Below are 13002 nucleotides of genomic sequence, written 5' to 3'. Positions count from 1 at the left end.
GGCAGCAGGCAATATACCTTCAACTGAACAGCTACTTCTCACACAGAGACACCCTCACATCTCCCACACCGCTGACACAGAGAAAGACACAGAGAGAAACGTTACACATCCATGAACCTCTCAGCCCCGATCCCGCCAAGCCCTGCCCAAACAACTCTCCCCATCGTCTTCCCTTGTTCAGCCCCCGTCTGCAGACCGCTCCCCCTTCCCCTGTCCAGCCCCCGTCTGCAGACAGCTCCCCTTCTCCTGCTCAGCCTCCCCCATGGGGAGAGGGATAGCTCAGTGGTTTGAGCATTGGCCTGCTAAACCCAGGGTTGTGAGTTCAATCCTTGAGGGGGCCATTTAGGGATCTGGGGCAAAAATTTGTCTGGGGATTGGGCCAACTTTGAGCAGGGGGTTAGACTAGATGATCTCCTGAGGTCCATTCCAACCCTGGTATTCTATGATCTGCAGACAGCTCCCCTTCTCTTCAGCCCCCGTCTGCAGACCGCTCCCCCTTCCCCTGTCCAGGCCCGCAGACTGCTCCCCTGCTCATCTTCTGCCACCCAGGGACACCTCGCCCATCTTCTCTCTAGCTCCCTAAAGCACCCTCCTCCCAGACAGCTCCCACTCCCCCCCAGTACAGCACCTCCATCCCCAGACAGATCGTCTAGTTCACGCTCCCACGCACACCTTTCAGTACTTCCATCTGTGGGAATTCCATGGCCATTGGCACCCTGTGAATGTTCTCCCAACCTTAGAGAGCTGCCCTCCCACTTCTGGTCCGATCCCGACTCCCCCCCAGCCCCAGGTGTCTCTTGAGAGGCTGATGCTCTGGCACCCATGCTATTCAGAGCCAGCTCCAGCAGAGTGCCCCAGCGTGTCAGCCAGGGACTGTCCCTCACTCCTGCAGAAGAGACTCAGAGTCACTAGCCGGACATCTGCCCCAGCTTGCAATGGAAGGTGCGGGTTCATACACAAACCAGTGACCAAACATCTACCAAAGTAGCCCTGATAACCCCCAGCAGACTCTGCTGCCTGGGTAGGGAACCTGAGAGTGAACTAGAAGAGCAACTACAAGGGGAGAGCCCCATATCTATCAGATCATCCCTCTCCTTCCCCCAAGAACAGCAAAACAGCCCCATAGGGACAGAGTAAAGAGCTGCCCACTCCTGCCCCCTGCCTCTCTTGCTGTAGACAGAGGGCTTCAGTCTCCAGGTCTGTCAAGATGGCACCTTTCACAGCTACAAATAAATAGAAACAAGGACAAAGGTACAGAGTGGGTATATTTCCCATCCTCAGCCTTCCAACAGGTCAGAGCTAGGCTAGAATCTGAGCACAGAGACACTATCAGTGGATCAGACCAATGGTCCTAGCCCAGTATCCTTTCTCCGACAGTGCCCAACATACAATGCTTTCTAGGAAGATTCAAGAAATCTTGCTGTGAAAATGATGGGATTCTTGCTCATGGGGACGTTTTTTCCTAGCCTTGTCAGTGGGAGGCTGACTTCTGCTCTGAAGCAGGAGCGCTTACGTGATTTTTAAAAATCCTGTCTAATGTAACTGAGGATGTTCTCAAAATCCCATAAATCTCTAACCCTATCTTGAATTCTGCTATAATTTTGGCGTGCTGTGGCAGTCTATTCCATAGAGTAATTGTGTTTTGTGCAAAAAGCATTTCCTTTTATCAGCTTTATATTTGTTGTCTTTCAGTTTAACTGACTGTCCCCTTGTTTGTGTATTATGAGGGAGGACTGTGGTGCTGGCAGAGAGGTGCCAGCTCCTGCCAAGGTCCCCACGTCTCAATGAGACACTGACAAATACAGAGCTGGAATCAGTCCGGCTCACCTGGGTATCAGTATTGTTAAAATAGGTCTTGGAATGATAAGGATGTGTTTAGACTTCATTGAATGCTTGTCCGTTGCTGCCTGCATTACTGTCACTTATAACATCTGTACCCTATACTGTAAGATAGAACAGGAGTGGTTCTCTTCTAAACCTCTGTGACTGCATAAATCACCAGACAGGAGAGAGATGTTAATTAGTGTGAAGAGCTGATCTTCAAAAGAAAGTGTTATGTTACAGGAAAGGTCCATCAATACTAGATGGACTATTGTGGGTGGCTGCAACTGGAATTTCCCTACATACTATCAACAAGAGGACAAAAGACATTTGTTGTTCTGCTCCCTTCCCCAGGAAGATAAGCCATGCAAGTGGACTCCACTCAACAGCTGAGTACTCAGCTCAGAGCACATGGCAGGAGGAGGAGAATAACCCAAACAAAAGCAACTTGCTATCTCTGTGAGCTGCTGGGGGGGGGGGGGGGGGTACTGTTTTTTTGGCATAAGCAAGAGATCCCCAGATGTTTAGCCTGGGTTTGCCCTAAAGGACATAGAGAGCTTGCTGATTACAGAAGCTTCTATTATCTTTCAAAACTTACAATTGTAAATTATTTGTATATCTATGTCTACCTGCTTTAACCTTGTAAATAACTCTCTGGTTTCCTTTTCCTAGTTAATAAATCTGAATAGATATTATAGGATTAGCTACAAGCGTGGTCTTTGGTGTGAGATCTAAGGTACAACTGACGAGGGGTAAGTGACTGGTCCACTGAGACTGGGAGTAACTAGAGTATTACCGTTGGTATTAGGGACAATCTATCACAAATGTACATTCACCTGGGTGGCGAGGTGGATCAGAGTGCCCAAGGGGACTGTTTGTGACTCCATGTTACGGCTGTTATAGTGCCTGAGCAGTTTACACTTGATAATTGGTTGGTGAAATCAAAGTGTAGAACTCACAGACAATCTGGGGTTTGTGCCCAGCTTCCTAACAGTCTGCCCTGAGGTTGGTACTTGCGCTCTTGAGCCCCTGCAGGCAGCGTTACGAGGACAAATAAGAGAAACCCACCTATGTTGTCGATCCCAACCATTATTTTATATGCCTATCGAAAGCACAAAGCAGAGATACATAATGGAAGAGGAAGTAGGAAAAATAAGAGAAAAATAGAAAGGAGACATCCAAGGCACTATATTAACCCAGGATTTCGGGGAGGAGGAGAAATGTGGCGCTTCAAACATAATCTCGCCCATCAACGCGCACGTTTGGCGACATATGACATTTATGACAAACTTGAAAATATCAATGAAGTGAAGCAACATTCAGCAATCAACGTACAAAACGAAAAGGAAACTAAGAGTCACTTTAATGTTTCCTCTCAAAACAATCCCCTGCCCAATCCCCTGGCTTGGGCCAGGAGCTGGCGATTCTTGAAACATGTCCTTAAAGGAGACTGCCCAGCATTCTGCCCCAAACCATCCAGTTCAACAGCATCTCTTTTCAAAGATATTCCTGTTCTAGAGGGAGGCAGTATTACTAGGAATCTAGACAGGGATGAATGCAGGCAGAACCAGGCCAAGGGTGAGATGTAGGACAGGCAGATAAGATATTAGGCCCACAGGGAAAGAAAAGGAGATGCAAAACTCAGCTTCTGCTTACTAGGTAGGTTACTGCTACCAGATTCCTCTAAAATCTCAGAGAGAAGTCAGGAGCAGTGTGTGCAAGAGAGTGATCCATGGACTCATACGCACCAGGGTAAGGGCCCGCCATCTCTGCAGGATGGGAATACCCCATTAGGAGCAGCTTCCAAGCAAAGGAAGCTTCCAGTCTCCCCTTCACCACTTCAGAAGTTTTGTGAACACTTGATACTGACAAAACCCCAGTGAGCAGAGTCTGGGGGTCACTGGGACCCGTTGACTTCACCCCCATGCCCCGAAACATGCCTGAAGCACCGCAAGAATTTGCAGCAACAACTGTAAATTTCTGCAGTCCCCCAAACCATCTTCGCTGCACTTATTTCAAAGAGTGCATAATCCCAAGGAAAATCCGCCTGTACAAAGCAGACCCCACTAAAGACAAACATGACTAACGCAATGCATATCCAGCGGGGCCACCCCAAAGGTAGCGGGTCCCCAATAGACACAGCAATAGCCCCAGTCAGGCAAGGGACCAACTTCTGTTCGCCCCTCCCTCCTCATACAGTCCTTGCCTCTCAGAGCAGAGAGGGGATCTGCAGGGAATCCGAACCAGCCCCTTGGCCAGCTGCTGACTGCGCTTTGCCTGCACTCAGCTTCGCCCTGGGCCCTTAGCCACTGCCCTTGGTCAGCGGGGTCCCATGCTGCCCTACCCCGCTATAGGGCCCCCCATACCCGCTTCCAAACTCTGCACCCCAGCTGTGCCCAGGGCCCAGCACCCCTTGCCTGGTGCTGCCTGTGGGGGGGCTCCTGCCCGCTCCCGCCCTCCACTTCACCCCAGCTGTGCCTGGGGCCCAGTGCCCCTTGCCTGGTGCTGCCTGCGGAGTGGGGCGCCCTTGCCCATGGCCCCCATGCCTCCCCTGTGCCTGCTCCCACCCCGGCTGTGCCCAGGCCATTGGCTACTTCTCAGGAGCAGCGGGTCCCACGCTGCCCTACCCTGCTACAGGGGCCCCTATGCCCGCTCCTACTCTCTGTACCCAAGCTGTGCCCAGCACCCCTCAATCAGCACTGCCCACGGGGTTCTCCTGCCCACTCCCACCCCCTGTACCCGGCTGTGCCCAGCACCCCTCAATCAGCGCTGCCCGCTCCCATCCCTGCACCTCGGCTCTGCCCAGCACCCCTCGATCAGCGCTGCCCGGTCCCATCCCTGCACCCCGGCTGTACCCAGCACCCCTCGATCAGTGCTTTCCACGGGGTGCTCCTGCCCGCTCCCACCCCTGCACCCCGGCTGTACCCAGCACCCCTCGATCAGTGCTTTCCGCAGGGTGCTCCTGCCTGCTTCCACCCCTGCACCCCGGCTGTGCCCAGCACCCCTCAATCAGCGCTGCCCGCTCCCATCCCTGCACCCCGGCTGTACCCAGCACCCCTTGATCAGTGCTTTCCGCGGGGTGCTCCTGCCCGCTCCCACCCCTGCAACCCGGCTGTACCCAGCACCCCTCAATCAGCGCTGCCCGCTCCCATCCCTGCACCCCGGCTGTACCCAGCACCCCTCGATCAGTGCTTTCCACGGGGTGCTCCTGCCCGCTCCCACCCCTGCACCCCGGCTCTGCCCAGCACCCCTCGATCAGTGCTTTCCGTGGGGTGCTCCTGCCCGCTCCCACCCCTGCACCCAGGCTGTGCCCAGCACCCCTCGATCAGCGCTGCCCGCTCCCATCCCTGCACCCTGGCTCTGCCCAGCACCCCTCGATCCATGGGGTGCCCCTGCCCACCCCCGCACTCACCCTTGATGGCTTCGCCCCGGTTCAGCTGGATCTCACCCTCGCCCTGCGGCGTGTAGCTCTTGACCACGATGAACCTGCGGCCGGGCACGGCGCTGTACAGCTTGCGCTTGGGCCCGCGGAGGGCGGCGGGCGCGGCGTGGCGGGCGGGCTCGGGCCCCGGCCCCGGCCCCGAGGGGGCGCCCTGGCCGCCGCTGGGGCTGTAAACGAAGACATAGGTTATGGTGCTGATGCCCGGCAGCGCGCAGCCCAGCCCGCTGGGGGGCAGCGCCATGGCGCGGGGGCGCGGGGCTCAGCGCAGCCCCGCCAGCGGCCGCCGTCGCACGGCACCGGCCCGGCCCGGGCCCCGGGGGCCGCCGGCCGCGGGCGGCTCCATGGCTCCGCGCCGCCCCGCCGCGCTGCCTGCGGGCTGCCGCCGGCGCATGGCTCGGGCGCGGGGCCCCGCGGGGCTCGGCTCCCTCCGGCGCCGCCGCACGCACAGGGCCGGGCGGCAGGTGCCTCTCGGCGGCCGCGGCTCCGCCCCCTCTGCGGGAGGCGGGCGGGGACTCGCCGCCTCCCCCGGCCCGGCCCGGGGACCCCGACTCCGGCAGCCCCCGCCCGCCGAGCGCCGCCTGGCCGGGGGCCTGGGGCAGAGCCACGTGCCGCGGGCTGGGGGGCGGGGCCGGGGGGAGGTGCCGGGTGTCCGAGGGGCAGGGGTTGGGGGGGAAACAGGGTGCAATGCTGCATGTTGGGGGGAAAGCTGGGGGGCAGGGCCAGGATGTTGGGGGGCAGTGGTTGGGGCTGGGGGGCAGGGCCAGGGTGTTGGGGGACAGGGCCTGGGGGGTAATGCTGTGGTGTTGGGGGGCAGTGCCTGGGGGTTGGGCTGGGGGGCAGGGCCAGGGTGTTGGTGCAGGGACTGGGGGGTAATGCTGTGGTGTTGGGGGGCAGTGCCTGGGGGTTGGAGCTGGGGGGCAGGGCCAGGGTGTTGGTGCAGGGACTGGGGGGTAATGCTGTGGTGTTGGGGGGCAGTGCCTGGGGGTTGGAGCTGGGGGGCAGGGCCAGGGTGTTGGTGCAGGGACTGGGGGGTAATGCTGTGGTGTTGGGGGGCAGTGCCTGGGGGTTGGGGCTGGGGGTCAGGGCCAGGGGGTTGGTGCAGGGACTGGGGGGTAATGCTGTGGTGTTGGGGGGCAGTGCCTGGGGGTTGGAGCTGGGGGGCAGGGCCAGGGGGTTGGTGCAGGGACTGGGGGGTAATGCTGTGGTGTTGGGGGGCAGTGCCTGGGGGTTGGGGCTGGGGGTCAGGGCCAGGGGGTTGGTGCAGGGACTGGGGGGTAATGCTGTGGTGTTGGGGGCAGTGCCTGGGGGCTGGCGGGCTGTGCTGGGCATGGGGAGGGCAGGGGAGGGTGATGGTCTGTGTGGGAGCGGTGCCTGAGGACTGTCAGAGGTGAGGGCAGTGCCCCGGGTATTGAGGGGGCTGGGAGGAAGCTCACGGGCTGGGTGCAGGGGCTGGGAGAACAGTGCTGGGTATTGATGTGGGGAGTAGGGCCTGGTGGTTTGTGTGGGAGGCGGGGCGGGGGGGGTAGTGCCCAGGGAAGGTGAGGGGGGGGCAGGGCCTGGTGGTTTGTGTGGGAGGCGGGTGGGGGCAGTGCCCAGGGAAGGTGAGGGGGAGGCAGTGCCCTGGTGGTTTGTGTGGGAGGCGGGGGGGGGGGGGGTAGTGCCCAGGGTAGGTGGGGGGGGCAGTGCCCTGGTGGTTTGTGCAGGAGATGGGAGGGGGCAGTGCCCAGGATAGGTGGGGGGGCAGTGCCCTGGTGGCTTGTGTGGGAGGGGGCAGTGCCCTGGTGGTTTGTGTGGGAGGCGGGTGGGGGCAGTGCCCTGGTGGTTTGTGTGGGAGGTGGGGGCAGTGCAGGGGTGTGGGGTGGCAGTGCCCTGGTGGTTTGTGTGGGAGATGGGAGGGGGCAGTGCCCTGGTGGTTTATGTGGGAGGTGGGGGCAGTGCAGGGGTGTGGGGTGGCAGTGCCCTGGTGGTTTGTTTGGGAGATGGGGGCCATGTGGGGGGGGCAGGGCCTGGTGGTTTGTGTGGGAGCCAGGTGGGGACAGTGCCCCGGGGGGGGGGGGGGCAGTGGTTTGTGTGGGAGATGGGAGGGGGCAGTGCCCAGGATAGGTGGGGGGGCAGTGCCCTGGTGGTTTGTGTGGGAGGCGGGTGGGGGCAGTGCTCGGGGGGGGGGCAGTGCCCTGGTGGTTTGTGTGGGAGGCGGGTGGGGGCAGTGCCCTGGTGGTTTATGTGGGAGGTGGGGGCAGTGCAGGGGTGTGGGGTGGCAGTGCCCTGGTGGTTTGTTTGGGAGATGGGGGCCATGTGGGGGGGGCAGGGCCTGGTGGTTTGTGTGGGAGCCAGGTGGGGACAGTGCCCCGGGGGGGGGGGCAGTGGTTTGTGTGGGAGATGGGAGGGGGCAGTGCCCAGGATAGGTGGGGGGGCAGTGCCCTGGTGGTTTGTGTGGGAGGCGGGTGGGGGCAGTGCCCTGGTGGTTTGTGTGGGAGGCGGGTGGGGGCAGTGCCCTGGTGGTATATGTGGGAGGTGGGGGCAGTGCAGGGGTGTGGGGTGGCAGTGCCCTGGTGGTTTATGTGGGAGGCAGGTGGGGACAATGCCCTGGTGGTTTATGTGGGAGGTGGGGGCAGTGCAGGGGTGTGGGGTGGCAGTGCCCTGGTGGTTTGTGTGGGAGATGGGGGCCATGGGGGCGGGGGGGGGGCAGGGCCTGGTGGTTTGTGTGGGAGGCAGGTGGGGACAGTGCCCAGGTGGGGGGACAGTGCCCTGGTGGTTTATGTGGGAGGTGGGGGAAGTGCCCAGGGGTTGGGGAGGGTGACTGTCAGCCCCACCCGTTGTGCTGAGGTTTGTGTAATTTACGCTGTGCCCCTGCTGCTCTGTGAAGGGGGGGGGGGGGGCGATGGGAATCCCCCCTGCCCTTTGCTGAGCCAACCTCCCTATTTCAGCAGAACGGAGCTTCCTCCCTGTCTCTGCTCCAGCTCCCGCCCCGCAGGCTCTTGTGAATGGCTGTGGGGAGCCAGGGCTGGGATGGCTGTGGAATACTAATACAGCCTGGCAGCGAGGGGACAGACTAGCGGGCAGAGAGAGAAGGGTGGGGCACACAGAGAAAGGTGAGGCATAGGGGGGGGGAGGGAGGGGGACACAGGAGGAGAGGGGCCTGACAGGGAAAGGGGACAGGTGGAAGCGTTCCAGGGGCCCAGGCCTGGTGGCTCTCAAAGGGCTTTGCAGCCCCATTAGCACAGTTCCCAAGGCCTCCTGGACTTGCTAGGGCCCCCCTCCTGCTGTCTGCCTTGGGGGCTGTAAACATAGGGAGGGGTTTGGGGTTTCCTCTGGTCAACATCAGTCACCAGCCAGCTGTCTGCAATAGCGGGAAAGGTGATGAAAGGCCCTGAGCTGGTGGCCCTGAGTATAGTGCAGGATTCCCAGCCAACTTCTCAGCACCATGCTTTGGGCTCCCTCGCCTCTGGCCAGCTCCTCTGCCCTGCCCTCCCCCCTCGACCTCAAGCTAGGCCTCAGTGCTCCAGGCTCTTCCCCTGATGTGTTCATTCAGCCCTTTTTGAGGGCCCCTCAGTGCACAGAGCTGCACCTCAACATCTCAGTGCTGGGTAGGTTCCCCCTGCCTTCCATGGCTTCTGATAGTAACCTCTTAAATTCACTGTCCCAGAACAGTGGCTGGAAAAAGACCTGCCTCAAACCAAACGCTCCTCAGCCAAGGCCAGCACAGAGCCAGCCTCCTCCTGCCCCTGGGGAAGTGGGAGGGCCATGCAGACACATAAAGGAGGCTATGGGGGGCGGTATAGCAGGGTCTTCCCTTTTGTGTTGGGCTCTGCTGCTGCTCAGAGTTGCTGCTTGGCTGAGCAGACACATCGCTGCAGGGGAGCACCCTGCCAGGGTTAAAAGAAAAGCTAGCCCTTCAGGTGCTCACACTGAAAGGCATCACTCAAACACACAGATTATGTAATTCCTTGGGTTTGCAACCAGGTGGGGGGTATAACAGGCAATTCTGGAAAGACAGCAAATTCTGGATGGACAGGAAAGCATTTTGCATAGTTCCCAAAGTCACCAACCGATGAACACCCAGATACCCCCATACAGAGAAGAGGGGAAGGGATGGTTAATACTTAAAACATATAACAACAAAATGGCAAGGCCTCATGTCTTGGAAATCACCATTTAAGGAAATCCTTTCATCCAACTCAGTCCCATTCCCAGACTCAGGCTTCAACTCAAGACATGCCGTAGTAGTGGGGTGGGAATTTTTCTGTAATAAGCAGGCCTCAGGTCAAAAGCTTGGTGCTCTTTGTACAGTACAAAGCTGTAGTCCCTGGAGCGAACTGCTGCTTATACAAAATAAATAAAACTCTGTAGTAAGAGTTCTAAATCGCACCTTAGTATCATTTTTACTAACTGTAGAAGAAATAGTAATGGGGATTTGATTATTAGAAATAGATAGTTGGATTTGTGATGACCAGGAGAACCACATAGTGAATTGCTTGCCAGGTGCAAAGGTTGTGGACCTCTCGACACATCTAGATAGCCTTATGCACAGTGCAAGGGAGGATCCAGTGGTCGTAGTATATGTGGGTACCAACGATATAGCGAAAAGTAGAAGAGAGGTCCTGGCGGCCAAATTTAGGCTGCTAGGAAAGAGATTACAGTGCAGGATTCCTTGGTAGCATTCTTTGAAATGCTTCCAGTTCCACACACTGGAGCAGTTAGACAGAACTGCTGGGTCTCGATACATGGATGAGACGATCGTGTTTAGGTGTATTAGGAACTAGGGCACTTTTGGGGAAAGGAGGAGCCTGTATGGGAAGGATGGGCTCCACCTAAACCAAAATGGAACCAAATGGCTGGCATGTAAAATTACGAAGGTCATAGAGTTTTTAAACTAAGGGCTGGGGGAAAGCCAGCAGGTTTGGAGGAGCACACAGCTTGGCCAGACTCATCCCTTAGAGCACGATTTATTAAAGAGGATACTCTATAAAGAGGCGAGGATAGATGTTGATACAGTACAGGTAGAAACTGAAGAGAAAAAGACAAATGAAAAAGAGTTCCCATTCAATTACATCTGTGGAAACAGGGTTAAAGGATTTAAATATAGGTCTCTCAGTTGTAAGAAACAGAGCAACTGTCATGCTAAGTCTTAGCCTAATATCGTGAGACCTGTAGAAGCAGGGCTCACGTCAGAAGCGTGTGGGAAGACAGCAGAGTAGAGTCAGCATGACCCAGCCTTGAGATAGCGATGTTTTGAGAACAGAAGTGAGAAAATACAGGAATGGGCAGGACATAACATAAACAAACTGCAGATGTTTTTAAGTAATGCATGCCACTAAAATGTATAAATGCTTGTGTGATATTGCTTGTACTTTGAAGAAACTGAGATAGAGATGCTCTCTGTCAGCTGTGTTCTTCCCTTGCAATTGCATGTCCTGAATAAAGCTGTCTCTGATTTTGTTGCCTCCAACCTGAGAGTGGAGTTCGTTTCTTCCACACATCACATGAAGACAGACAACTAAATATTGAAAAAATTTATAAGTGTTTGTGAACTTGAGTGCCTGGTACTAAATGAGGATATCGATATACCACGCATCACAGAAACTTGGTGGAATGATCAGAATCAATGGAACATGGTAATACCAGGGTACAAAATATATAGGAATGAGAGAATAGTTGCACTGGTGGGGGAGTGGCACCGTATGTAGAAGAAAGCATAGAGTGAAATATAGTAAAAATCTTACATGAATAAAACTACGATAGAAAATCCATGCTTGAGTAATAAAGAGCATAGCAGTAGAAATATACTACCGACCACCTGAGCAGAATGTTGGCAGTGATTATGAAATGTGCAGGGAGATTAGAGGCTACAGAAACAGAAAACTCAATAAAAATGGGGAATTTCAACTATTGACTGAGAATGTGTCATCTCAGAATGGGATGCAGAGCAAAAATTTCTAGACACCATGAATGACTGCTTCTTAGAGCAGCCAATCCTGGAATCCACAGGGGGAGAGGCAATTCTTGATTTAGTCTGAAGTGGAGCACAGGATCTGGTCCAACAGGTGAATATAGCTGAACCACTTGGTAATAATGTAATGAAATTAAACATCCTTGTAGAGGAGAAAATACCACAGAAACCCACCACAATAATATTTACACTCAAAAAGTGGAAATGCATAAAAATGAGAAGGCTAGTTAAACAGAAATTAAAACGAACAGTCAAGAGAGTAAAATGCCTGAAAGCTGTATGGAAAGTATGTAAAAATAACATTAAAAGGCTCAAAATATATGTACATCCCAAATAAAAAGCAGCAAGAGGACCAAAAAACCCACACCACTATGGCTAAACAACAGAATAAAAGAGGCAGTTAGAGACAAAAAGACATCCTTCTAAAAATTAGAAGTCATCTACTGAGGAATCATACTGAGGAAAATAGGAGCATAAACTCTGGCAAGTCAAGTGTAAAAGTATAATAACGCAGGCCAAAAAAGAATTTGAAGAGCAACTAGCAAAAGACACAAACTAACAGCAAAAAAAAATTTTAAGTACATCAGAAGCAGGAAGCTGCCAAACAAGCAGTGGGGCCGCCACTGGATGATCAAGGTGCTAATGGACCACTCAAGGAAGACCAGTGCATTGCAGAGAGATTAAATAAATTCACTGCAGAGGATATGAGGGAGATTCCCACACCTGAGCCATTCTTTTGCTATCATTCTACACAACCAACCCTGTTCCACCAAACTAAAGGGCTCTTAAAATCGACTGCTGTACTCCTCCCCGACAAGGGGAGAAATGCTAAAATCAACCTTCCTGGGTCAAATTTGGAGCAGTGTAGATGCAGTGCTGTGCAATTCGATGGTATTGGCCTCTGGGAGCTATCCCTGAGTGCTCCAATGTGACCGCACTGGATAGCACTAGCCAGGTACACAGGAAAAGCCCCGCGAACTTTTGAATTTCATTTCCTGTTTGGTCAGCGTGGCAAGCTCAGCAGAACAGATGACCATGCAGTCTCAGAATCGCAAACGAGCTCCAGCATGGAGCGAACAGGAGACACTGGATCTGACTGCTGTATGGGGAGAAGAATCTGTGCAGGCAGAACTCCGATCCAGCAGAAGAAATGCTGATATATATGCCAAAATCGCGCAGGAGAGCGGCTACACCAGGGATGCACTGAGGAACTGTCCCAGATTCAGGTATCAATAGAGGAGGTCTTAGTACAAACTGATAAATTAAACAGTAATAAGTCACCAGGACCAGATGGTATTCACCCACATCCTAAAGGAACTCAAATATTAAATTTCAGAATAACTAACTGTGTTATTAACTGGGTGCTGGCTGGTGAGTCTTTCCCACATGCTCAGAGTTTAACTGATCGCTATATTTGGGGCCGGGAACGAATTTTCCTCCAGGCAGATTGGCAGAGGCCCTGGAGGTTTTTCGCCTTCCTCTGCAGCGTGGGGCCCGGGTCACTTGCTGGAGGATTCTCTGCACCTTGAGGTCTTTAAACCACGATTTGAGGACTTCAGTAACTCAGGCATAGGTTAGGGGTTTGTTACAGGAGTGGGTGGGTGAGATTCTGTGGCCTGCGTTGTGCAGGAGGTCAGACTAGATGATCATAATGGTCCCTTCTGACCTTAAAGTCTATGAGTCTATGAGTTATGTAACCTATCGCTTAAATCAGCCTCTGTACTAGATGACTGGAGGATAGCTAACGTGATGCCGATTTTTAAAAAAGGCTCCAGGGGCAATCCTGGCA

The 13002-nt window shown here is 55.0% G+C and overlaps 1 protein-coding gene across 1 annotated transcript in view; it reads right to left on the bottom strand.

Moving 5' to 3' along the window:
- Positions 1–13002, bottom strand: part of SHANK3 (SH3 and multiple ankyrin repeat domains 3) — a 610715-nt gene that overhangs the window by 284290 nt on the left and 313423 nt on the right. Inside the window, exon 11 of the mRNA XM_065411947.1 lies at positions 5234–5430. Within this exon, the coding sequence (XP_065268019.1) occupies positions 5234–5430 (197 nt within the window). The remainder of the gene's footprint in view (positions 1–5233; positions 5431–13002) is intronic.

This window comes from Emys orbicularis, chromosome 1 (genome assembly GCF_028017835.1).
Source record: "Emys orbicularis isolate rEmyOrb1 chromosome 1, rEmyOrb1.hap1, whole genome shotgun sequence".
In the NCBI taxonomy this organism is placed as follows: Eukaryota; Metazoa; Chordata; order Testudines; family Emydidae; genus Emys; species Emys orbicularis.
The sequence above is the reverse complement of the archived record's forward strand: the minus strand, read 5'-3'. Positions and strand labels throughout refer to the sequence as shown.